Source organism: Musca autumnalis, unplaced genomic scaffold, assembly GCF_047663935.1.
Source record: "Musca autumnalis isolate F117 unplaced genomic scaffold, ASM4766393v1 scaffold_4, whole genome shotgun sequence".
Classification (NCBI taxonomy): domain Eukaryota; kingdom Metazoa; phylum Arthropoda; class Insecta; order Diptera; family Muscidae; genus Musca; species Musca autumnalis.
In genome coordinates this window covers 175,102,349-175,128,521 of record NW_027411977.1, presented here as the reverse complement: position 1 = coordinate 175,128,521, position 26,173 = coordinate 175,102,349, and the positions used below count along the sequence as shown (strand labels likewise).

The 26,173-nt window shown below is 34.1% G+C and overlaps 1 protein-coding gene across 1 annotated transcript; it reads right to left on the bottom strand.

The window, feature by feature from the left end:
* Positions 1-6,292: 6,292 nt before the first annotated feature.
* On the bottom strand, positions 6,293-26,164 carry meru. Its single transcript, XM_073983496.1, has 5 exons — positions 25,373-26,164; positions 15,816-16,195; positions 9,539-9,692; positions 9,057-9,184; positions 6,293-7,474 (listed from the first exon to the last, which is right to left on the bottom strand). Exons 2-5 carry the CDS (start codon positions 16,167-16,169, stop codon positions 6,500-6,502), a joined length of 1,611 nt encoding a protein of 536 aa, XP_073839597.1. The 5' UTR covers positions 16,170-16,195; positions 25,373-26,164; the 3' UTR covers positions 6,293-6,499.
* Between the last annotated feature and the right edge of the window lie 9 nt (positions 26,165-26,173).

The window sequence follows — 26,173 nt, the reverse complement described above, 5'->3', positions numbered from 1 at the left end:
GTTTAAAAAAAAAAATGACGGATTTATGGCGAAAAAACGATCAATTTTTTAGTTAAAATCCAAATTTTGATTTTGACAGTTCACAATTTTTTTAAAAATTGATATTTTTAATTGCGCTTCGCCTAAGTACAAGATTATTAGGTTCTTAATGATCCCACAAAAACATATGCTGATCGGCTTATTTGTTTTCGAGCACCGCAAACTGCAATAGTAAAAACAGTGTTTCGTAGGCGGCCATTTGTCAGAGCACAGAGCAATAGTTTTCAAGAAAAAAAATCCGATATAGCTCAAGTTGTGATTTATGAGATGAAAATAAAATCTTGTGAAAAAAATTGTTAGTGCTCAATAAGTGGCCATAACCCCATAAGTAAGCAGAATGGTGGCATAATTGGTTCCCTATCGTTTTCAGTACTTTTGTCATTGATTCCGATAGAATAAAATGATGTTCCAGACGTAATTTTGGCATGGTTGTAATTAATGTCCGTTTCCAAGTTATCAACGTTTATATGCTTTATTTCAGGTTGTATCATTTTGAGTGACAGTCACTGTATATTTTACAGAAACAGGATTCCTACCTACCTACCCTTTGAATAACCTTTCGTTCGCCTTAGGGAAACTGGCTGAAAATTTACCAACATCGATTTCTATAGTAACATTCTTCAATGTGTCAATATATCTCTTCAATTCCAAACCTTCATGTTAATTTTTTTCTTTTGTTTCTTTTGTGTATTACAGTTTTATAGTCTTACATATTGTGTTGTGCGGCAAATAAAGAATTTTCGTTTACATAATTTTGAATTTTTGTTTATACAATGCATGGCCTGTACTGCCGTCGAATCCGTAAGTAACAATCAAATTAGCTTTTATGGTATTTTTCCTTTCGGCCATAACATGGGAAGTAAAAAAAATTATTTTCACAAAATTTTTATTTTCACAAACATTTCATTACCCACCAAACCAATTCTATCGAAAATAACATCTTCACATGTTTCTTTACAGTTTAATATCATTAAAAAGACTCAAAAATATCGCGAAAAATTAAATTTATTTTTGCTTTATTATAGAAAGTATATTTGTTTCGCAAAGTTTGGTGAACTTTTGTAAATCTTTATGAAATGGTCTGCTAGGTACAACACAAACAGCTGTTTCAGGGTGAAAAATTAATTCAAATTAAGACATTTTTAATGCAAATTAATTCTGCCCTCTGTCTAGGGTATTAAATAACAAAAATATTTTTTTTAATCATTTTTATAAATTTTGTATCATTACACAGAATGTATTAACGAAAATTCTAAATTATCTAAAAAGCACACGCCATTTGTATTTCCGCGGTTTTAAACATTTTAAAATACATACTCCTTCCCTGCAAGCAATTTCTTGCACTTGCAAAACCAAAAGTGATTTCATTCCGAAGAAATCGTTTTTCGTTTGAAGAAGCTAAATGCGGAATTGATTCCACTTTCGATCGGAATTCGTTTCTGTGACATGCCTGATAATTACGGGCCGCATGGCAATAAACGTAAAACTGGAAGGCAAGGCATCGATGGAGCAAACAAGTGGAATACGAAATATTGGCAGGATATAGCACGGTCAATGGGGACGCCCCTACCAGAATTAAAGGAGAGTGTCACAGCTCGCCTGACATAACCATCGCGTCACCTAGTCTGACAAATGACGTTACCTGGCAACACGTCATTTCCCTTGGATCAATTGTCTCCATTAGCAGACCACCCGATTTCATTACCTCTGAACGCCGCACATTCTTCAATCATAAGAAAGCTGATTCGCCGGGTTTCAGAGAGTTCACCAATCACCGCTTCAGAGAACTGCCCAATGCTTCTGATGTTCGGGTAGCGGAAAGGACGTTCCGAGACATCATCACTGCTGCAGCCGCTCGCCATATCACTGCTGCTCGAACACCCGAAGTAAGACCAAACTTCCCAGCAGAGGCAACGGGATTAGCAAATGAGCGTGATGAGATTCGCCGAACCAACCCCAATGACCCCAGAGTCAGGGAGCTGACACTGGAAGTTAACAGGCTGGTCGGCGAGCATAAGCAAAACAAGTGGTTAAATCATCTGAAGAGTTGCAACATTGGAGCCGGTATAGGTGAATTGTGGGCAACGGTTAAGACGCACTCGAACCCTGGAAGAAGGGAAGATAGGACCTCAGTCACGTTTGGCGACGTTACGTTGACTGACGCGAAGAGGAGCGCATGTTATTTCAATCGATAGTTTGTCGAGCACCCCGAGAGTGACAGGGCGAAGATGATGGATGATGTTGCCAATGCCATCAGGAACGCTAAATCATCCAAAGCGTTGGGCCCTGATGGAATCTCCATGGTAATGCTGAAGCAGCTGGATGAGTCGGGAGTGGAGTATCTCACTAAAGTTCTCAACTTCTCGCTATCCACCCTCATTGTTCCCGAAGTCTGGAAAATGGGCAGGGTGGTCCCACTACGGAAGCCCGGCAAGGATGCCAGCAAAAGTGAATCGTACAGGCCGATTTCGCTTTTGTCGCCCGTAGCAAAGACCCTTGAGGCCTTTGTCCTCCCCAGTATCAGAAATAGCTATCAAGTTGCCGATCATCAGCGCTGCACGCCATTACCACACATATTTGTCAAGGACGTGCGATAGAACAGTAATGGTGGCGCTTGACTTATCAAACGCTTTGACTCAGTCAGGCACTCCAAGCTGTTTGAGGACATTGAGTAGACAATTCTTATTCTAATTCGTACGCGGAATTCAGGAACAAGAAGTCCAAACCCCGTAGAGTGAAGTGAGTTCCCCAAGGTGGGGTGATATCTCCGGAACTGTTTAACCTCTACATCTCCTGAATTCCGCCCTCTCCAGACGGCTTCGCGACCGTAACGTATGCGGATGATTGCACGATCCTGGCGTCGGGTACCTATCCTGATGACATCTGTGAGAGACTGAACAACTATTTAGCCGATCTTACCACTTTTTTCCATTCGAGGAATATGCAGATTTCCGCCACAAAATCAACAGCCACTCTGTTCACCACATGGACAGAGCAGTTTGGAAGAGAATTGAATGTCGTGGTCGACGGTAGCAGAATTCCGACCACAAACTGCCCCAAAATTTTAGGGGTCACATTCGACACTACTTTCACGTCGTGCGCGCACGCCACAGCTATCTGCGATAAACTGAAAAGTAGGAACAAGGTCCTCAAGTCCCTAGCCGGCAGCACTTGGGGTGCATATAAAGAAACCTTGTGCATATAAAGAAACCTGTGGTAAGTTATGCGGCGCCAGTCTGGTCCCCGAGATTATGTGATACGAATTGGAAAAAGATTCAAACTTGCCAGAATGCCGCACTGAGAACAGCAACAGGGTGCCTCCTCAAATCTTCAGTGGACCATCCACATGAGGAGGCAAAGATTCTTCCAGTAAAGCAACACAATGAGATGCTTTCGTTGCAGTACCTGCTTGGATGTTACCGTGTGAGCCATCCCAATCACCGAAACATTCAGGCAGATCAGGAAGGATATCCATGATCTAGAGGGAGAGGTCAAACGATACAGGAGAGAACCCCTAGATCAACAAGCATATCAAGCAGGTTCAAATAGTATTCACACGGATGCAGTTGCCAAGGCCTTAAGCAATTATAGTGTGAATAAAGTCCTCGAAATACATCCCCCATCTATTGCATCTGAAGAGCGTCAACTGCCACGACAAACTAGATTAGTTTGGGCTCAACTACGCTCGGGATATTACAGTCGGCTAAATTCTTATTGGGCGGAAAACGACCGCGCCGTGCAAGACATCTGACCAGTATGTGGCATGGGCCCGCACGACACAAACACATTTTCAACTGCCCAGCCAAACCTACTCATCTAACTCCAGTGGATCTGTGGTTACATCCCATCGAAGCAGCCACTTTCCTGCAACTGGAGATAGACACAGAGCCAGATTGAACAGAAGAACGAACATACAAACATAATAAAAAACCAGTAAGGAAAGGATCATAGTCGGGCGGGGCCGACTATATGATACCCTACACCACTGTGAATATGTAAAATATAGGAGATATGTATCAATTTGAACTGATTTATATACATATATATACACATCCCAAATTTCATCCAAATTAGACAGAGCGGGCGAAAATATACATAGGAGCTATATCCAAATCTGAACCGATTTCGATATAAGTTGTTACACTTATTTCTAGACTAAATTCAGTCACACATTCCAAATTTCATCAAAATTGCACGTAAATAGCGTGTTTTCAGCAAATACGTCAAATCGGCCGAAAATATATTTGGGAGCTATATCCAAATATGAACCGATTTCGATGTAGTTTGGGACATTTATTTTGAGACCGAATTCAGTTACACAATCAAAATTTCATCAAAATCGGACGTATATAGCGTGTTTGGTGCAACAAATACGCCAAATCGGCGGAAAAATATATGGGAGCTATATCCAAATCTGAACCGATTTCGATATAATTTGGTACATTTATTTATAGACCTAATAAATTTAAATGTCAAATTATAGCTACATCGGTCTGAAAATGTAGCTACAAACGTCAAAACACCGCAAATCGGGGGTACCGTTATATGGGGGCTATACCAAAACGTGGACCTATGTCCACAAGTTTGGTTATATAAGTTTATTGACACTTAAGAACCCTAAGTGTCAAAATATAGCTAAATCGGTCTGAAAATGTAGCTAAAACTGTCAAAATACCGTAAATCAGGGGGTACCGTTATAAGGGGGCTATACCGAAACGTGGACCTATGTCCACAACTTTTGTTATATAAGTTTATTGACATTTAAGAACCCTAAATGTCAAATTATAGCTACATCGGTCTGAAAATGTAGCTAAAAACGTCAAAATACCGCAAATCGGAGGGTACCGTTATATGGGGGCTATACCAAAACGTGGACCTATGTCCACAACTTTTGTTATATAAGTTTATTGGCACTTAAGAACCCTAAATGTCAAATTATAGCTATATCGCTCTGAAAATGTAGCTAAAAACATCAAAACACCGTAAATCGGGGGGCACCATTATATGGGGGCTATACCAAAACGGGGACCCATGTCCACAACTTTTGTTATATAAGTTTATTGAAACTTAAGAACCCTAAATGTTAAATTATAGCTACATCGGTCTGAAAATGTAGCTAAAAACGTCAAAATACCGTAAATTGGGGGGTACCGTTATATGGGGGCTATACCAAAACGTGGACCTATGTCCACAACTTTTGTTATATAAGTTTATTGATACTTAAGAACCCTAAATGTCAAGTTATAGCTAAATCGGTCTGAAAATGTAGCTAAAAACGTCAAAATACCGCAAATCGGGGGGTACCGTTATATGGGGGCTATACCAAAACGTGGACCTATGTCCACAAGTTTTGTTATATATGTTTATTGACACTTAAGAACCCTAAATGTCAACTTATAGCCAAATCGGTCTGAAAATGTAGCTGAAAACTTCAAAATACCGTAAATCGGGGGGTACCGTTATATGGGGGCTATACCAAAACGTGGACCGATATATCCCATCTTCGAACTTGATCTTCCGACGGCTAAAAAAATGGTATTCCCCAATTTTCAGCGAAATCGGTCAACAAATGCGACCTGTATGTTGCGAACGGACGGACGGACGGACGGACGGACATGCATAAATCGACTCAGAAAGTGATTCTATGTATATCCCTAGAAGGAACTATGGGTCTATCTCGCTTCCTTTTGTATGTTACATACAAATGCACTAACACATAATACCCCTTACCACATAGTGGTGTAGGGTATAAACACAGTTACAACAACAAATAGAGAGGAATGGATATCTTTTCTTAGTTCGACTTTTGGAACAAATGATCTGTAATGGCCAGCTAAGTAAGTAAATTTGTTGCATATGTTTGGCAAACTTTGCATCAGAGCTGAGCAAAATCGAGAGAGAGGCAAATTTAAGGGAGAATTAATATTTAATTTTTCTTGATGTTTCATTGCTTATTTCAACATTTTTTAAACATTAATGTTGTCTAAATTCGTCCACAACGCAAATTATTAAAAACTATAAAAAAAATATTGCATAAACTTTTAATTGTTCATGGTTCACAAAAAACTAAGAGTACGTTTTCACAATTTGCCTGTGTGCTAGCACACAGGTGTGCTCACCCCTACTTTGCATATTTTTGGCATGTGGCACATTACAGAATCCCATTTTCTTCGAAACGATTTGGTCCAATCAGAATTGTTGTAACCTTATTAGTCCAATGTATAATCATTAACAAAGCAACCAGAATATAATATATTATAAAATTTATAGTTATTTTTTATTATAAAAATTGATAAAACTTATATACAAACAATATGAATAAACTTAACAAAAATTTTTAGGTAGAACTATAATTAAATTGGCAAACTTGCGACGGCATTTAGACATTTTATGTACTTGAATCAGACTCGAATTGTGATACGTTAATTATACCATGGAAATATGTATGTGTGTATGCAGTTTAGACCAACATACTGGCATTATTGTCACAAAATTCATAAATATTATCGACAAATAACATTTGTTCATTACAATTGGCAGGCTCTTGAGCGGTACTTGCTGCTGGAAGAGTTTGAGTTTCAGGCTTCAATAACTTTTCAATATCAATAGGAACACCACATTCATTTGGATCGGTTTCTAGGGTTAGACGTTTTAAACTATTAATAAATGATATGTCCTGCTTAATTTCCTTCTTAACCTCCAACAGTTCATGTTCTGTGCGTATGATCTCTCTGGCATATGCTTCAATATTTTCCTGAATTTGTCCCACTGATATTTCTAGATCTTTATTATCTGCGGTGTAAAGTTCATTTTGTAGTTTATAGAGTTTACATTTTTTGGTAAGCTCTTTTGTGAGGGCATACTCCCGATCGAAAAGTTCATTCATTTGGGCATTCTTTTCAGCTAATTTGCTACGCACCGAACTGCGTATAGTTGAGTCTTTACGTCTGCGCAGGAATTTGCTACTGCACTCCATACTGGATGCTTTGTCATGTGTTGTAATACGTTTCTCTTTGCGTCGATAGCTTCTGCGTTTACGTTGTGAAGAACGTTTTTCGGATAAACGATACAATTTGTCTTTGTTAATTTTACTTTTGGCCTGTAGATCTGATTGTTCTTTAGTGGGTTTTAAATTCGAATTTAAAGTTTTCAAATTGGCATCGTTCGAATCACATTGTGGTGGAGGTGGTGGTGGGGGGATTACTTGATCGATATATATTTCATATTTGCCTTCTTTGGAGTTCGGTTCCTTTGCCTTCGCCTTTTGACAATTAGTGGCTGAGGGTTTTTGTTGGATTTTCTTCTTATTTGTCTTTTTCTTACCAAATTTTAGCAATTTACAAATGTAATTGCGTATATTGGTTAGTGTGGTATTACCCTTGGATACTTTGCTGGGTTCTTGGACGTCTTTGTGGTGTTTCAAACTAAGGCGTATCTAAAATGAAAACAAGCGGAGAAAAAATAGGTTAAATAAACACTTTTTATTAGGTGGTAAATGATGATCTTAATGAGAAATTAGTAACCACGCCTTTGTGCCCGGTGTAGAACCCCACTCAATAACTGTATTTCCGGGTTTCAGTTTTTTAGAGAATATTTTGTTACATTTTTTCAAACTACAGCTAATTAGCTCGGAAAATATAACTAAACACTTCAAAAAACATTTCGATTTCAGGCATAATTGGAGATTTTAGTTCTCCCTGTGGTGGAGGGTATAGCAAGTTCTATCGTTATTTGTTTATTATTACATATTTGATTTAATTAAAATTAAAATACAAATTTAAAAAATGTTTTTATTGCCACGCGGGAATATGTTTCTTTTTACCCGGCGTTTACAAATTCCAGTATTGGCAAGACAATAGCAAAAATACAAACCTTTTTCACAAACACATTTATAAATTTTTAAATATGTATAGAAAAAAGTATGAATGTATTCGTGAAAATGGTTTGTAACTTTGCTATTGTCTTGCCAATACTGTCTGTGTGTAAACGTCTAGTAAAAGTTTTTTATTATTTATTATTCACTTAAACGGATTTAATAAACCCAAATGTCAATTCCATAGAGCAAACGTCAAATAAATTCCCATAAAGAAGGTTAACCCGACAAAAAGCTCTAATGCAAACGCTGTTCAAGGCTGTTCAATTTGTAGTGGTAGTGTTATCGACAAATTTTGAATATGTAAAGTCAAAATATTCTTGCAAAAGTAAAATTACATTTGAAAGAAGAAAAGTTCGATGACAGAGTAGCCGCTCCACAGCCGATATGCCTGCAGAGCATGCATGGTGGTTGTGTGGGTTCGAATTTTCGACTTTCCTCTTTTACTTGCAGAAATAAACGGTCATTAAGCTCCATTCCAACGAGAAATTAATTAATTCTTGATGTTGTTGGGGAATTTACAACAAAAATAATTTTGTCACAAAGGGATTTGACTCTTCATATTCGAACAGCTAGTATGATACTACTACCTATTCAATATGCCTTGGTCTGAACTTTAAAACATTTGATTGACATAATGTGGTGTGGTTCTGCTAAATGAAAAAAGTCGAGATTTTAAATTGTACAAAAACTGTTTCTATAAAGCAGTTCCCTTTAATATGTCTCCCATGACTTCACAATAATATTAACAGTAATTAAAGTGAAGCCAAAACGCTCCGAAGCTTTAATAAACCAACCAACCACAAGCCCAACGAATGCGTTTCATGGGCAAATATTTATACACTTTGTTGGTAAAATATTTGTGTGTGCGCGTGTAAAAAAGGTAAATGTGTCCTGAGTGTATGTTTGAAGCGTGTTTGTATAGTTTGCGTGAGGCGCCAAAAAGTTGCCTTTTCCACTTTTCTGTTTCCTTTGGTGGCTTTGTTTGGCGAAATTATGCAATCACGACAAAAACAATTCACAAGAGTAAAAGTTAAGTTCTAAAAGCATTTATGAGTGTATTTTTTATTATGTTTGTGTGTATAAAACGCTCTACCACTACTATAACTACTAACGGTATATATTTTTGAACATTTTATATTACCTCATTCTGTACACGACTCCAGGCCTTCCACACCGGTAGTATCGCCATATTGCCATCATAGCTGCGTTCAATACCGCGCCAACATTCCGTTATAACGTAATCGCTGTAGTCACGCGATGCTGTGCCATCTTTTGTTTGTAGGTTTTGGGTTTTTTTTTTTTTTTGGAAAATTGCAAACATGTGTTTTGGTGTATTTGTGTGATTTGGAGAAAAAATATGGCGCCATATTTTGATTTTCATATACAACGAATTGGTTACCGGATGTACAGTCAGGTCATTAAAAAATATAAAAGAAGGGAAAGAACCAAAAACATTGTTGTATTATATGAAATTTTTATAATAAGTTATATCATCAACATGATTGTCATAGTTCTTAAGGTATGCACAGTTAATTTGGGTATTATGACCTAAAATTAAGCCTAATATTAGTCATTCCTCTTAATATTGCACAGGTATTTATTTTACTTATATAAGCTATTCACCTTTTAAACGTTGACAGTATTCATAATTGCCACAACGGATTTCATCATCAATCAAAGCTTTGATTATGTCATTGCATGTTGTTTTATTTGTAACACCAGAAACGTAACGTGGTTCATCGCCAAGCCAAATTGTGATTTCATTATGACCTTGTTCCTGTAATAGAATAATAAAAAAATATATTATAAGCTTGGAAAGAATTTAATTTAATGAAAATTCAAATCAAAGTGATGTAGAAACTACTAACATTAACGTTATTGTCAAGAGTAGTCTTTCTCGTTAAACGGGACCGATCTCAAAGATTATAAGAAATACGGACAGCATTAGCATAGCATTTGGAACATTTGAAGAGTTAAAATTATACGAAAACGATAGTCGACTTTTAGGCTTTTCAACTAAATCTTTCGATAAATGATAAATCGGTTAACTCACGACTCAACTCTGCTTCGTGAACGAGTTTAAGGCAGGCATGACCAAAAAGAGAACGGAGAAAATGTGAATGTATTCAAAATATTGGCAACTTATAACAGTGTGTTAGTAAGTTTGTATTCACGCAAGCTGTAAAACAATAACAAATCAAAACATTTGTTCTCTTTTGTACGCTCTTTCTGTGCATTCGGGTCGTGTGCGTGTAAATTGCCGAAAATCATCGGCACCGCCGTGCCAAATGTGACCATGCTTGGTTTAAGGCTTTTGAACATGGTAGAACAAACCAGGTAAAGTAAGTACTACAACAAATACAACTCAACAACAACCACATATGAATTTGTTTTTGGTTTTAACGTTAGTGTCAAAGATAAATGTAAACAAAATAAGGAATGTCTATAAATTATTGGAATTTAAAAAACTAATATTTTTTCACATTTGATTGAATATTTTGGAAAACATAAATGGAAACTCGTTAGATTTTCAACTTGAATATTTCCTTATCATTCCACTAAATGCATTATATCTCGCAGAAAGTATAATTCGCAGAAAGTATAAGGTCGCTGGAAATTCATTGAAAAAGGAGAAGCAGTTTCAATCTCTTGTTTTTGAAATCCAAAAACACATACATACATATTTATTAGGGCTTTATTTTTTCAAACTTATCAAAATACCACACCATATTAAGAAATGTTCTATCGCCTCTATAAGCGGTGTTTTAAGTGGGGTACACACGATCAGTTTTGACTGTGAGTTTTGCTCAAAAAATCGGTTGCTTGCCAGTGTGGCCGTTCATTTTTGTCAGTCATCAGGCAATCAAAAAATATTGCTGGACAGCTTGACATTTATCGATATTTCCGAAAAATCGACAGTCAAAACTGATCGTGTGTACCCCGCTTTAGTGTGCGGCACGTCGTTCGGACTTGGAGGAGGTTACATGTCATTTATATGAAATAGTTTTTATGGGAAATAGTTTTTTTAAGGAATATATTGTTTCTTCAAAAAATATATATCCTTAATATACATCGAACGTACATATAAATATAAAAAATGTTGTATGGAATTTGACACTAGCATTACAGCCCAGTTCAGTCAGCTGGGTATTGCTGCTTCCTTTTCTTGTTCTACCATGGCTTTTTAATAAGTACTATTGCCAAAAGGGCCTGTTATCAAACTATCCATATTCTTAACATTAGATATTTTCCATATTTCATTTCAAAAAATCGATAGCTATTGGCATTATGGTTAATTTGTCATCACTATTAATTTGGATATAGGAACGGCGGAAATGTCTATGCTTTTTTGTTTTGAAATTTTGCACAAGTACTTCACAGAAATATAAAGGTAAACAACATTAGCTTTTACACTGCGTTTACAAATGACAGTATTGGCAAGACAATAGCAAAAATACAAACCTTTTTCACAAATACATTTATAAATTTTTAAATATGTATAGAGAAAAGTATGAATGTATTGGTGGAAATGGTTTGTAACTTTGATATTGTCTTGCAAATACTGTCTGTGTGTAAACGCCTAGTTATTTAATAAAAAGACACGTAAATACAATTTACTTTTCTGAAAAATGTGTACGTGTGACTAGGGACCTACTTTCTCACATCCACAAAACCGAAAAGCCGCGTAATTTCTATTCATTTTAATAGATTTTAGGTTAGGGGTTTTTAATCCGTTACTATCGATAGACAAAACTATCTATCGATATTGAATTTTTAAAAAAATAATCGATACTATCGATAGCGCTATCGATTTTTTGCCAGCTTTACAATAGGCGTACCCGTAATGATATAATAAGGTGGCTTGATTTCAATCTGTCAAATTCGTTGTTATTGTTTTTGTACAAATTTTTATTCACACGAATTGTCAAATTTCTTAGATCGATTTACTCGCTTAGCGCAAATGAAGAGCGCTGATTTGTAAATAAGGAATTCTTAACTATATATGGACCCGTCTACGAAAAATTAAGTTTTTTTGTCATCTGAGGGCTGAGCTATGATGCCTAAATTATTACGAATATAGACGAACGAACAAAAATTTGTTATAAAACAGGGATTTAATTGTTGAAAACGTAAACAAAGGATATTTTTGGCGTTGTCCTCTTTACGTGACCTTTCAAATGAAAAATCCTTGATAGGAAAATCGAAAATTGATACTGAAAATACATTTTGATTTTCTCCATATCCATTTTTATTTTCTATGTACATATATGTATGTATATTTTGAATTAATTAATTATTTGTATGAAAACGTAAAGAAACATCTTGACAGCTTAAAGGATTTGTTTGATGGCATAGATTTTGTAAATTTTATTGCCAACAACATAACCTATATACACAAGGGTTATAACTTTTTGACCTTTTTTCTCAAAAATGAATTCCTGTAGAGGGAATGAATGAACTTTTGCCTATTAATGACTAAAATAACTTTTATTATATGAAGGTATTAAAAAAGGTCACGAACAAACCATTTTAATTTTTTTGTTTTTGAAAAATACTATGAAAAAAATTCTCAAAAAATGATTTCCTGTTGCACGACTATTATTGCTTATAATAACTTTTATTCCATTTAAATATTGAAAAATGTCCCCTACAAAACACTTTCAATTGATATGATATATGAAATAAAATTATATATATGATATAAAATGATATATATGATGATAAATTTAGTGAGAAACAAAAGGTTATGTCCTGTTATATATATGCTTATAATGACGTCAAAAGTTTGTCAAAAAAGTTTATATAGAAAAATTTTCAAATGAATTTGTTCGTGACCTTTTTTTAATCGAATCATCGAATTGTGATACAAGGATACGAAGTGGTAAAAAACTCATAAGCCAAATGTACATACACTGAAATCAGAAAGCAATAACGAAGCAAAATAACTACAAAGCTTCTGGGCTAGACAATATCTCTTCAGAAATATTTAAGTACACACGAAGTGAGCTATTTAATTTTTCCTCAAGTACTAAATTTTAGTGAAATTCCTAACTTTAGCGGAGTAGAAATTTTAGAGAACAGCATGAAAGAAGGTTTCGTATTCACAGAATGATGCCTGAAAGTGCCCTCTTTCAGTCCATAAGCACTTTTGTCCCGTTCCGTCCGTTTGACACTTTTTTTAAATTTATTGAAATTACATGGGTAATAGACCGTATTAGATTAGCTGAAAGTGTTGTATGTCGAACAAAATATCTCTATCGCCGTTCTTGTTTTTTATTTATTATTTGCAGGCTTTAAAAGCCAGCAGTTTAAAATATTAACATAGGCTGTACACATCAACTACTGCACAATATCAGCATACGAACACATATTTTTGTGCATCTTAGCTTATTTCGTATTTACACCTAAGCTTTTTCGATATGCATAATCGACAACTACACTACATATTTAGCACTCGGCTGAACATTCTCCGCAGCAAATATCCAAACGAGGTATGTTTTTGTGATTAGTGTTGCCAGCGCGCAAATGAAAATAGGTGACATTTGGTTTAAAAATAGCGATATATTTATTTTTTAATGTACAACATATTAATAATAAGAAAAGATTCATATTTCATTATTTAATTGATAAAGAAACTGAAAATTCCATATTTAATTGTTTCGAATATGGTATTAGCATTTTAAACGCTGAAGGTAACAAAAGCTCTCTTTCTTTACATGCTAGGGTTTTACAGTGTTTACCATTTTTTATTAAAAATATGTTCCATTTCTTCAGAAGGGCATACGTAGACCTTAGGAGTAATACAAATGTCAATGAATAATTTCATTCATTTATCTTAAATATTGTGATATCTATCTTCATTTCGATATGTTGCATACGGCATGACAAATACTCTTTATTATATTATTGTTTAAAAATAAAAAAATATTTGTTTAAAGGCTTCATCAAAAATGCACATGACCTTTGAACGAAAAAAGTGATTTTAATGCCTTACAATAGTAAACCCTGATCTCAAAAACTATTGTTTGCTGAAAACCTGGCTAAGGCCATGTTTATATTATAGCCTTTTGCAGGATTAACCTTCCCAGCAAAATGTTTGATGCCAAAGATGACATTCAATCATGGGTGGCATGTCATATTTTTAGCATCTTCATCGATTCATTTTATATGAGCGTGGACCCAAAAGGTGCTATTCATTTTTGGATTCAAAGCATGTCATTTACACCAATGCTTTGGCATGTCATTTCAATCAATGCTTTGACATGTCATTTTCACCAACCCTTTGCAATGACATTATCATTACGACGAGAATTTTAACAACGTTGGTTGTGATTTCGAATCTCCGACAACATCAAGCCTATTGTATATAAATCTTTGTCGAAGGTCACACTAGACTGGTTTCATTGAAACTTTTAGGTATTTATAGATCGAGTTCCCCACTACAGCAACTTTATGATATCACTCTACTGTGAAACTCGACCTAGGAACCCTTGTTTTCATGAAATTGTTTCAATGAAACACTCTAGTGTGACCTTCGACTTATATATTTTGAAAATGTGTATAAATAAAAAAACGCAAATTTCATCTCTATTGGATCAATGGAATGGGTTCAAATGCTGATGAAAAGATCGGATATTTCACGACTTCCTTTGCATGAGTTCAAATGCTGATGAAAAGATCGGATCTTTCACGACTTCCTTTGCTTTGGTTCAAATGCTAATGAAAAGATCGGATCTTCCACGACATCGTTTGAACCAATACAAAAGATGCCATGAAAACACGTCATCGCATTCAACCCCTTCCTTCAAATTTTGCTGGGTTCTTAATGAGGATTTATTTGACTTATACGCAAAGGAATTGATATTTGAAACTCAGTTGGTTTGTTAAATCCGGTTATATATAAACGTACTATAAGCCGTTGAAAATATGTTGCTTATTCTTTTTTCTGTTATGTGTTGATCATATGTGCTGCAAAATATAAAGGCCTGGGTACATAAGCTGCCTCTCCTAGTTGCCTTGCTTTCCTGCTTCATTTCTGACATAAAAAAAATAAAGAATAAAAGGGCAACCTTGTTCGAAATTGGTTCAGCCTTCTTTATTCTTTTATTTTATGTTATGTCAGAAATGAAGCAGAAAAGCAAGGTAACCAGGTGAGGTAGCTTATGTACCCAGGCCTTGAGTATGCTTGTGCGGTGCTGTTTTATTATAGCAACAATATCGAATAGCATTAGCTTCGCTAGCAATATTTTTGTGAAATTTGTTGCTACATTTTGCCGTTTTTTATTGTTGCTAAACATATTTCGAAGAAATTTTAGCAGGCATGGCGTTAGCATTTTAAACTCTGATTAATTATTGAAGTTTGTGATTTTTATTTTTCTATTTTGTAATAAAACAGTTTTATATATATATTAGAGCATACTTTTAGGCGGTTTGCATGTTTAAGTTTCTTTTACTACGTACATATGTAGTTGTTTTTAATTTTTTTCATAGTGATTTCATTCACAATACATTTTAACAGCTATCTTTTGAATTGTCAATTTAAATCCACTGAATTTACTAAATCCCGAACAATATAAACGTACTATTAACCTAAAAACCAAAATGATGAGAATATCAATAATAAACTGTCCAATATTTCGAAGACCCGATTAAATCATACAAAATACTGGTGCATTGAACTATAAATTATTGAGATTTCACAGTATAAAAAATCATATGAATTCAAATGCTGCTCAATTATGTATGCATGTATGTTGCTAGATACATTTTTACTTATACCGAGAATATTCTTAATCAATTAATTTAATGTTTCCAGTTATTGGCCACAAAAATGAATAAGTTTTGTTTTTGTATACACATACATTAATAACAAATATACTATATACATATGTATACTTACTATTGTACTATTCACGCCATATAATGAAATGGAACGGCTGCGTCTACTGCAACCGCTGCGATAACTTCCGCTACGTTGATGTTTGTATTTATTATAATGACGTTTTTCCCTTGTTTCCGTTTGTTCCCAATTACGTACAAAGTTGACATCTTGTTGATGATTGTTGTTGTCATTGTTATTAATGATGTTGTTATTATTATTCTTGTTGTTGTTATTATTATTCTTATCGTGATTTAGTTGATTCTTTGGTGGCAATATGGGACTATAACGACTAATTTCTTCAGGTATATTAATCAACGAAGGACTAACATCAAGATTTTCATCGATAAGTGTGGAATTTTGTTGAGGAGCCATTTTGGTTTTTGGTTTTAGTACGTACACTGAAAGAAAATAAATAACAAACAAAATTTAATTATGATTAAAAATTGTGTATAATATAAAAGGAAATACTATTAAATAAATATTTAGTTTGCTAGCTCGTTGTATATGTGGTACAGCATGCAATTTGAATATTTTCATAACATCAGCATGACATGCAAGTGTAATTTTAAACAACAAATTTATATTTTCATGTACATGTCGACGTATATATAAAATATATTTGATTAAAAAGTTGATTCTTTTTTGGTTGAATGTTGTACATTTCTCTGTAATAACACCGTTGTTACCCTCCTACACAAAACAAGCGTGGTTGTATTTTTTGTCCTGTTCAAAGGCAACAAAAAAACTTCAAAATGAAAAAAGCGCCGCCACATTGCCGGTAGATTTGTTGTTTTTGTGTTGTGGTTTGCAGCTAACGATCAATTTAGATTTGAACCAACGATAAAATAAATTACCCACCATGCACATGAAATTTCTAGCAAAGAGGTGGCTTTTTTTTGACAATATACTACTCGTACAGTACATGCAGTGCAAGTGGATATGAAGGAAGTAAGGGAAGTGGGGTCGAAAGGTTCGTGGAATCGTTTATTTTCCAGTAGCTACATGTTTCTAATTTGGTAAATGAACTTATGGTATATGAAAATGGTGGTTAACGCTTTACCATTCCAATGGAATTCGAATATTGTGTTAAGAAATAGAATGCATTAGTCCACAAATTGTTATGTATGTATGAGTGAATGCACAACTGCATATGAGTGTGTTTGTGTACAAATATTTCCTTTGAGTACATTGCGGGTAATGTTTTATTCAAACGGAAGTCAATAGTAAATTTTCATTCTTGTTGTTTTATTATTTGCTCCTCTTTGAAATATGAAAAATAAATGAATAACGGTTCTGAAAACACTTGCCCTGAATAATTTGAACACTAGAAAACACAATGTATGTAATTTGTAAAATGTCTATGTGTTGTGTGAAAAGCTCATGTTGATATTACATAGGACCTTAAGTGGAATTGAATAGAAAAGTGTAAAAATATAGATACGAGTATATTCAGAAAAAAATTAGGTTTCTTAAGGCGATTGGCTGTTAGAATATATAGTATAAATACTAACTTGCTAGGAAATCAACTAGACAGTTTTTATGGCAAAATTGTGAAGATCGTTCCACTACTGTGCATATTTAGTACAATGAATTATGGCCAAGCGGAAGCTCATGCCTAAGAGAACGTTTGAGAACTAAATCAGTAGATTCATATCCATGATAATAATTGGTAGTATAAAACATATCTAAAAGTCCCGGTAAATAGGAAGCCTCGCTTTCTGGTTTGGTTCACTGGCTGGCATATTCACACATGAATAAAGTTAAAGAGTAACATATGTATGTAGTACCGAAAAGTTCGAACTATATTACCCTTTTTAAATCCACTGGATTTGTGAACCAAGCATAGTCTAAACGGGGTATTAAGCTAGAGGATTAGAGCATCCAGTGGTGTAATTTACTTTTCAGAACATTTAATTATATGAAATACTTTAATTTGATTGTATGTTTATCAAGTTGGAATATTCGCTAGAAACAATTCTGACGCCCAAATCTATGTACTAAAGTTTAGTACTAAACCGACAATGTTATCTTTGTTCCGACAACAGTAAAGGAGGAGAAACATTCGTCGGGTCTTCTTAACGTATCTCTGTGCATATAGAGCATGGATGCCCAAAAGAGGCCCCCATGGGCTCTCAGTGAACGTTTCGCTCTCCACACACACACAATTCAACTAATTGAAAAAAAAAACTAAGTGGTTTGTGCGTGATCTTTTTTAATACTTAAATATAATAAACGTTATTTTGATGATTAATAGTTTGTTGGTTTTTCACTTCGTTGAATTGTGTGTGTGGATCAGATATCGGCATCATAGTTTTTTTTGAATCGCCTGCCTCCCTAAATATTTTCCATTTTCCTTATACATATATGAAATTTTATAGCCATCAGCTAATGTTAACGCGTGCCAACAGAGGGATCTTTGTTTCCAGAGTAATTTGTATGGGGCCAAAGGTGCATTTTCACGAAAATTCTCTAAAACCCGCATTTATGGTCCAATCGATGACAAATTTTTAAAATTTTGAATAGGTTGAATTGTGTGAGTGATGAGGAAAACTCCCTTTGCTTCCTCGCGTTAATAATAAGGTGTTACGTCAGTTGCTCAAAATCACAATAACGCATTACTGTGAATTGCTTGTTTACGTTTTGTATGTGATTTTATTCGCAATAATGACTTTTAAACAGCTGTTTTCGGTGTAGTACCTGTATTATTGTGCCTTGTTCACGAGTAAAGGGAATGCCGATACATAGTATGGAGAGAGAAACGCTCTCTCTCTCTCTCTCTGAGAGCATTGGTGAACTAATTTGCAGATACCAGATAATAACACAATTCGGCCTCCTAAGAGTATACTTCATTATTGCCTTCCCTTGCAGTACAAAACAAAATTTAGCAAACAAATTGAACTCAGAATGAACGTTTGACAGTTGTGTGGTTAAAATCTTTTTTATGCTTTCATTTTTGCTTGCCTTTTTTAGAACTACTGATTTACTTGCACATTTTTCGGTAGATCGAAAAGTTTTACAATACTTTACAGCTGATTTTTGTCATAATTTTGGTTTTCAAAGAAAAATATACGAACAAAAATGTCTCAAAAAATCTAATGAGAGAAATCAATCATTTGAGCAGAAATTTGTTTTGTTGTCAGCATCTGTCCAAAATGGTTTATGACTTTTTGATGTTGAAAAACAGTCAATATAAATTTTGAAGTCGAGTCAATTGATTGCGTAAACACAACATCTGAATGCGCAAAATAGTTTTATGCGATATCTCTAAGAATAATAAAATGAAAGCTTTCATTGCCTATTCCTTCATGTGTGTACGGTTTTAGTATTAAAAAAGGTACGGTTACAAAATATTTAATTACAGTTAAAAAAATCGCATTAATCACATATAAAATGTAAACACTAGAGTTATTACTTTTTTACAACCTCATATCCCTGCATCATAGCGTGATGAGTTCCTACATAATATTACCTAAAATCCTATTTATAAGGTGGTTTCGTGAAAAAAACCTCACCCACAAAATGATTTTAAAATTTGAATTTATCAGAATTTAAGGCAAATTTTTGAAGTCACTGTGAGCAGATATATAATTGAAAATAAACTTTAGAGTCACATGAGATAATCAAATTGACATAACATTTGTTTCTCTCAAATTTTCTTTAATTTTGAGAATCATAACAATGTCGTAAACGCTTTTTTCAAAGATATAATTTTTTAACAAAAAAATTAAATTTTTTCAATGTGATTCGTGCATGACTTTTTTATACCCTCCACCATAGGATGGGGGTATATTAAGTTTGTCACTACGTTTGTAACTACTCAAAATAATCATTGTAGACCCCACAAACTATATATGTATATTCTTGATCAGCGTGCAATTCTACATCGATATAGCCATGTCCGTCTGTGGAAATCACTCTAGCGTCCGAACGGATTGACGTAGGTGGATGAAATTTTGGGAAAATCTATTATTTGTACGTAGGACTTTTGGTATTGAAAGCGGGCTATGTTGGTCCACGCTTTCGTATAGCCCCCATATAAAATGACGCGTGACGCGTCGTCGTTTTAAGGAATTTTTAAGATATTTGTCCCATTTTACCACCGAATTGGTTGTAATTTGGCATTTTGTGTCTCCAGAGGCCAAAAAACATTCCTACCAAAGTTGGTTTATATAGGTCCACGTTTTGGTATAGCCCCCATATAACGCCCCATATAAAGTACGCGTCATTTTAATATATTTTGAATGTATTAGTCCCATTTGACAACAGAATCGGTTGCAACTTTGTATTTTGTGTTACCAGAGGTTAAGAAACATTTCTACCATACAATGTTTATATAGGTCCACGTTTTGATATAGCCCCCATAGGACGATATCTCCCGATTTTCGGTATTTTGAAGTTTTTGGCCTCATTATCACACCGAGATGGCTGAAATTTGGTATTTAGTCTTCGTTGGGGGTATAAAACTTCCCCGCCAGAAATTTGTAGGTGTAGGTCCGCGCCATCATATAGCCCCCATAGAACGGTAACTTCCGATTTTCGGTATTTTGAAGGTTGTGGCCACATTAATCCACCGAAATGGCTGAAATTTGTGGTGGAGGGTATAAAAAGTTCGGCCCGACCGAACTTAACGCTTTTCCCACTTGTTCAATATTTGAATGGGATAAACGTTATATTAGTTACTATAGGTTTAATCATTTGTGCAACAGGAAATAATTTTTGAGAAAAAAATATCATTTCATAAATTTGTTCATAAAATAATTTTTTTAAATCGATTTGTGCGTGAACATTTTTTATATTTCGATGGAATAAATTGAATTAATAAGCAAAAGGCATAACACTAGTAAACACACGATACTAGCTAAACTTTAACGCCTTGAAGTATGCTTTCAAACACATTAAATAATATTTAAAAATGACTAGCGGTACTAAATTCCTTTGATGTATGGGGCAGAAAAAAATATAAATAATAGATTATTGTTGGTTCACCGACCTTTTATTGCAACGACAAACCAAAAACAATTACTTATTTACATACATATGTACGAGAATTTATGTATATAAATTATTTCCACCATCTAACAACCTCTCCGAATATGAAATAAATTTAGAAAAATTTCAAAAACTTTTCAATGTCAATTTTATTTCTATGGGGTTTGCATATTGTTGTTTTTACTTATGTATGTCATCGAAGTGATTTTTGATTATAGTTTTTAAAGCAAATGTCCGTTCATTTGTCAATACAACAATCATATGTATGTATATGGTATGTACTCGTATGTATGTGTATATGTTGTTCCTAATCGATTTATATGTTTAGTGCATTAGGAAATTACATTGGGGAAATAAACATGCAACGAAATAACGAAGAATGGACATTATTGGTTACATTAAATATTGATTGTGTCAACAGAGTTTGAAACTTTGTATTAAATCTAATACGATTAATCGTGTTTTTGAATCTTTTAATCAACTAAATTGAAAGAAAAAACAAAATTACTTTTCTGTAAGTGTTTACATTTGATTAATTTCTAAGCAATTTTAGAGCACATTGAGAGAGTAAAATACTACTGTCTCAAAGAAAAGTTAATGAGAAAATTGTTCTGCAAAATTTTAACTCATACCTTACACTTATATTGGAGCTTTTATTACATGTTTTAGAAATTTTGTGTGTTTCAATTGGAATGGTTGGTAGGAGGGGCTATTAGTCCCACCGTTACCAATATTCTGAGAACTTACAAAGGTACATATATGGTCATGTACAAACCAAGACTTGTGTGATAGCGCCTTCATATCAATTGATTCTTGTAAAACTAATCATTTAATATCAGTCAAATAAAATACGTATTTCGTGTTGCAAATATTTGTTGGACAAATTCATGGTACATTTATACAGTTGAATGTATCTGAGATTTGGTTCAACAACAAAATTGCTAAAGTCAAAATTGATTAAAATTCAATTCGTTTTGGCAAAATATATTGACTTAATGTTTAATGCAAGCATAATTATTTATTTTATATTAGTAGTTTTATTAGCATAATACGATACGCTAAATTTATACATTTGCAATGTGTTTTTTTGTACGACGAATTCAATTCACAAACACTTTATTTGACAGTAGATGTTGAACGATATCGGATAGATAGCCCGTTTTTTATTCTTACAAGTTTGCTTTAACCCACTTAGCGCCGAGAATTTTTTTTTTTTGCCAGAAAACTTATGATATTTTTGAGACTTTTTAAGCATTTTTAAAGTCCCGAAAACCTTGTAAGGGTAATATAGGTGTATTCTTACATGTCAATCCCTTGGTTTTGATTGAGAAAATGAATGCAACATACATACGAGTATATGATTAAATTTTTATTGCATATTCAAAAATTTCACCAAAAGTCGAAAATTACAAAAAAAAGTCGATTTTTTTAATTGATTGCGTTTTAGGCCAATTGCGTGGAAATTCATAGGCCGAATGAAGCTTTATAAGCATGGAATGACAGAGAACAGACAATACTAAAACAAAATGCAAAAAAAAAAAAAACAAAACAAAAAATATACGAATTTTACGTAAATTTTTTCAGACATTTTTTGTGGCGTTTAAACGCCCAGTTACTTTATGTGGGTTAAAAGAGACCTTGAGTTCCGTTAAATATTTAAAGTGCGCTTGGAAGTATGCTACAGAAAAAAATGAACAGCAAATTCAAGTCAACCAATCAGATTTGAGTAAAACTACTGGTTTTATGATATTGCCACATTTTTACAAAATATAAATAATGCCTCTTCCAGAACTTTCAAGAACCTACAAATTGTTACTTCAATAACAATTTTTGCTTTATGATACCTAAACAAATAGTAAAAAACAGTAAATTTTTGCAGTTCTGGAACAGAGCATAAAAATTACTTTATCCCAGAGTATAACAAGAATGGACTTTAAAGACAATGTATAAGAACTGTCCTAAGTGTGTTGAATGTATGATGTATTTGTTTACCTTGAGTATTTTATCATGTGCAAATTTCTCTTAGCAACTATAATCAGCTGTGAAACTGCAAAAATCTATTAACTGTTTAACCGTTGAACAAGGGGACAAGGGGAACTTCGATCTTATAAATTAGTGCAGCCAATTATATGCATTTCTTAAGCAAGAATGGCATGTTGTTTATGCACCTATGCCTTAAAATCGGTGCTATTTTTTACCACACGTTTAATGACTGTTCAGTAATGTTTATCAAATAAAATAACATCGGATAGTGTACTAAAAGAATACAATCAACACGAAGTGACATATATATAAGCTGCTTAATTAGGAATATACAAATAATAACATATAGAACAAGTAAGAAAACGTTAAGTCCGGCCGGACCGAACTTTTTATACCCTCCACCAAAATTAAATTGAAAGAGAATGGAATAATTAGTTTCCTTTATCTACGAAAGTACTTAGCTCCGCCTAATTACCAAATTTCAACCATTTTGGTGGGATAATGAAGCTAAAACCTTCAAAATACCGAATATCGGGAGGTACCGTTCTATGGGGGCTATATGAAGGCGTGGGTCTATACCAACAAATTTCAGGTGGAAAGTTTTATACTCCCAACGAAGACTAATTACCAAATTTCAACCATTTTGGTGGGATAATGAAGCTAATACCTTCAAAACACCGAATATCGGGAGGTTCCGTCCTATGGGGGCTATATGAAGGCGTGAACCTATACCAACAAATTTCAGGTGGAACGATTTTTTATATCCCCAAAGAAGAGGAATTACCAAATTTCAACCATTTTGGTGAGATACAGATGCTAAAACATTCAAAAAACCGAATATCGGGAGGTGCCGTTCTATGGGGGCTATATGAAGGCGTGAACCTATACCTATACCAACAAATTTTACGTGGAAAGTTTTATATCCTCAACGAAGACTAATTACAAAATTTCAGTCATTTTGGTGGGATAATGAAGCTAAAACCTCCAAAATACCGAATAACGGGAGGTATCTTTCTATGGGGGCTATATGAATGCGTGGACTTATACCAACAAATTTCAGGTGGAAAGTTCTATACACCCAACGATAACTAAATACCAAATTTCAGCCATTTTGGTAGGATAGTGAAGCTAAAACCTAAAAAATACTGAAAATCGGGTAGTACCGTTCTATGGGGGCTATATCAAAACGTGGACCAATAAAAACTTCTGTACCAAATATTGACTCTCTATCTTTAAAATTGCGAGCTGTATCTTGATTTCAACGGACAGGCGGACATTGTTCAATTGACATAGAATTTTATGCTGATCAATAATATATACTTTATAGGGTCTCCGACGTATATTTCGATGTGTTACAAACGGAATGACAAATTTAATTATACCCTCCATATGGTGGAGGATATAAAAAGTGTATTACAGATATGCATGACAGTGCTATTATTTTTGCCGGCACTGAAGGTTACAGATATGCGTGTGGTTACTTGGGGGATTCCTTTCTCATACGAACAAATGTGAATATGTGATTAAATATATGGAGTTTTGACCTGCACTACAGATTTTGTGAAATAACCGCGAAAGAGGATATTGAAGAAAATCATGTAAAATCATTTCGTGCAATCTGATAACAACCTACAATGTTAGGGTTCTCGATAACATTGTACGTTGTTATCAGGGTTGAATATATCATCAGAGAAATTATGTCGGGGGCGTTGAATTATCTGAAATGAGATTCCCTCCGAAAATAAGTATTAATCGCTATGCGTCTACTCTGAACCGTGTCGACATTATAAACTATTATATGATTGTCACTGTTAAAAGTTTAAAAAATTTTCAATCCGATAATAAAGCAGATATATTACATGTTATTGTTGGATCCAAAGGGATTACTTCCCCTCCACACATCCCATTGAATAACCACCTTTTTTTCTCGTGACACATTAGATTATTTTCAGCAAAAAGTTTAATAAGTTTAAAGGGCCTCAAATTAATATTGACTCAAAAGGATAATGTTCGATATTATCATATCAAGGGGATAACTGCTCCCCTGACCCTTCGCCCTAACCCCACCCTGCTTGTTTTGTAAGAGATGGCGTGTACTTACTTCCCACTTATTTTGACAAAATTTGGGGATTGTATCTTTTACCATTCTTAAGATATTCGCATAGAAAATATAACTTTTTAAGAGGTTCCTTAACATATGATGCTACATCTCCGTATCACCGCGGAATTTTAAAAATTATTATAGCCTATGCTAATTTCAGGCGATGCTGAACTGAAATACACTCTCAAAATCTCAGGAAAATCCGTTTAGCGGTTTTTGAGTTATTAAGGCACATATATATATATATATATATATAGATGTTTAAAGTTTATTTTTTAAATTGGAAATATCACTTTTATATATATTTGATGATGTACAGATCACATTAATATTTGACACCCAAAGAACCACAGAATTGGGTAAAAACAACTGTGAATTCTCCCAGTGCCAAGTGTTAACACCGATCATTTAATTTTTATTTTATTTTTTTTTCTTTCAAACAATAATAAATAATTTTCTAAGAAACAATAAATAAAACTGACAAATTTGGTTTGGAACTTACATTTTTGAAAATAAAATCCTCGGTTTGTCCAAAGCGTCAGTCTTGGTTGTTTTTAATGGCACTTTAAGTGAGCTTTTACAAATCAAAACACGATTTAACAAAAACAAAAAATTGAAATAAAACAAAAAAATAAAAACTAATAAAATAGTTTTCGGTTTCTTTTAAAATATCATTTAAATGTTCTGGCACTGTTCCACACTAATGTTCAAATATCACTTGGGGATTATGACAATTGTTGTTTTAGTTTAGATCCTTTTTGCTGTTGGAAAGCATGTTAATCCTTTGAGCTTTCATTCTCGACTAATTTTCAAATTTGAATTTCTGTTACGATTTTAGCACAAGTCTAGGAACTTTGCTTGATTGCTCGGCTAGATGTTAGGCGTCATGCTAGTTTTGTTTGTTGTTGGTGTTGTTGTTGCTGCTACCTTCTAACATCTATATTATGATTGTTGTTGATGTTGTTGGTTCTGAGTCTATCTCTGTTTAGCAAAATGCATTAGAGTTTGCTAATAGTAAAGACACTTTTGGCCTCACTTATATGGCCACTAGGATATGTAAATATTTCTCAGAATTGCTGGCAATAGAATGTAATAATCATTGCTGCCGAATCGAATGACTGAGTTGCTTTTCGTTTTTCTACTTTTATTTAGTTATTTCGCTTTTTGTTTGCCAGTTATGTTTTTACATGAATTTCGTTACTAGGGCAACGTGTAGTAGTCCAAACACCGAAGTCTTTGGTCGCGAGCTCTAGCAAAATATGTAACGCACAGTATCCTTGACGACGAGTGACTAACTTGTATT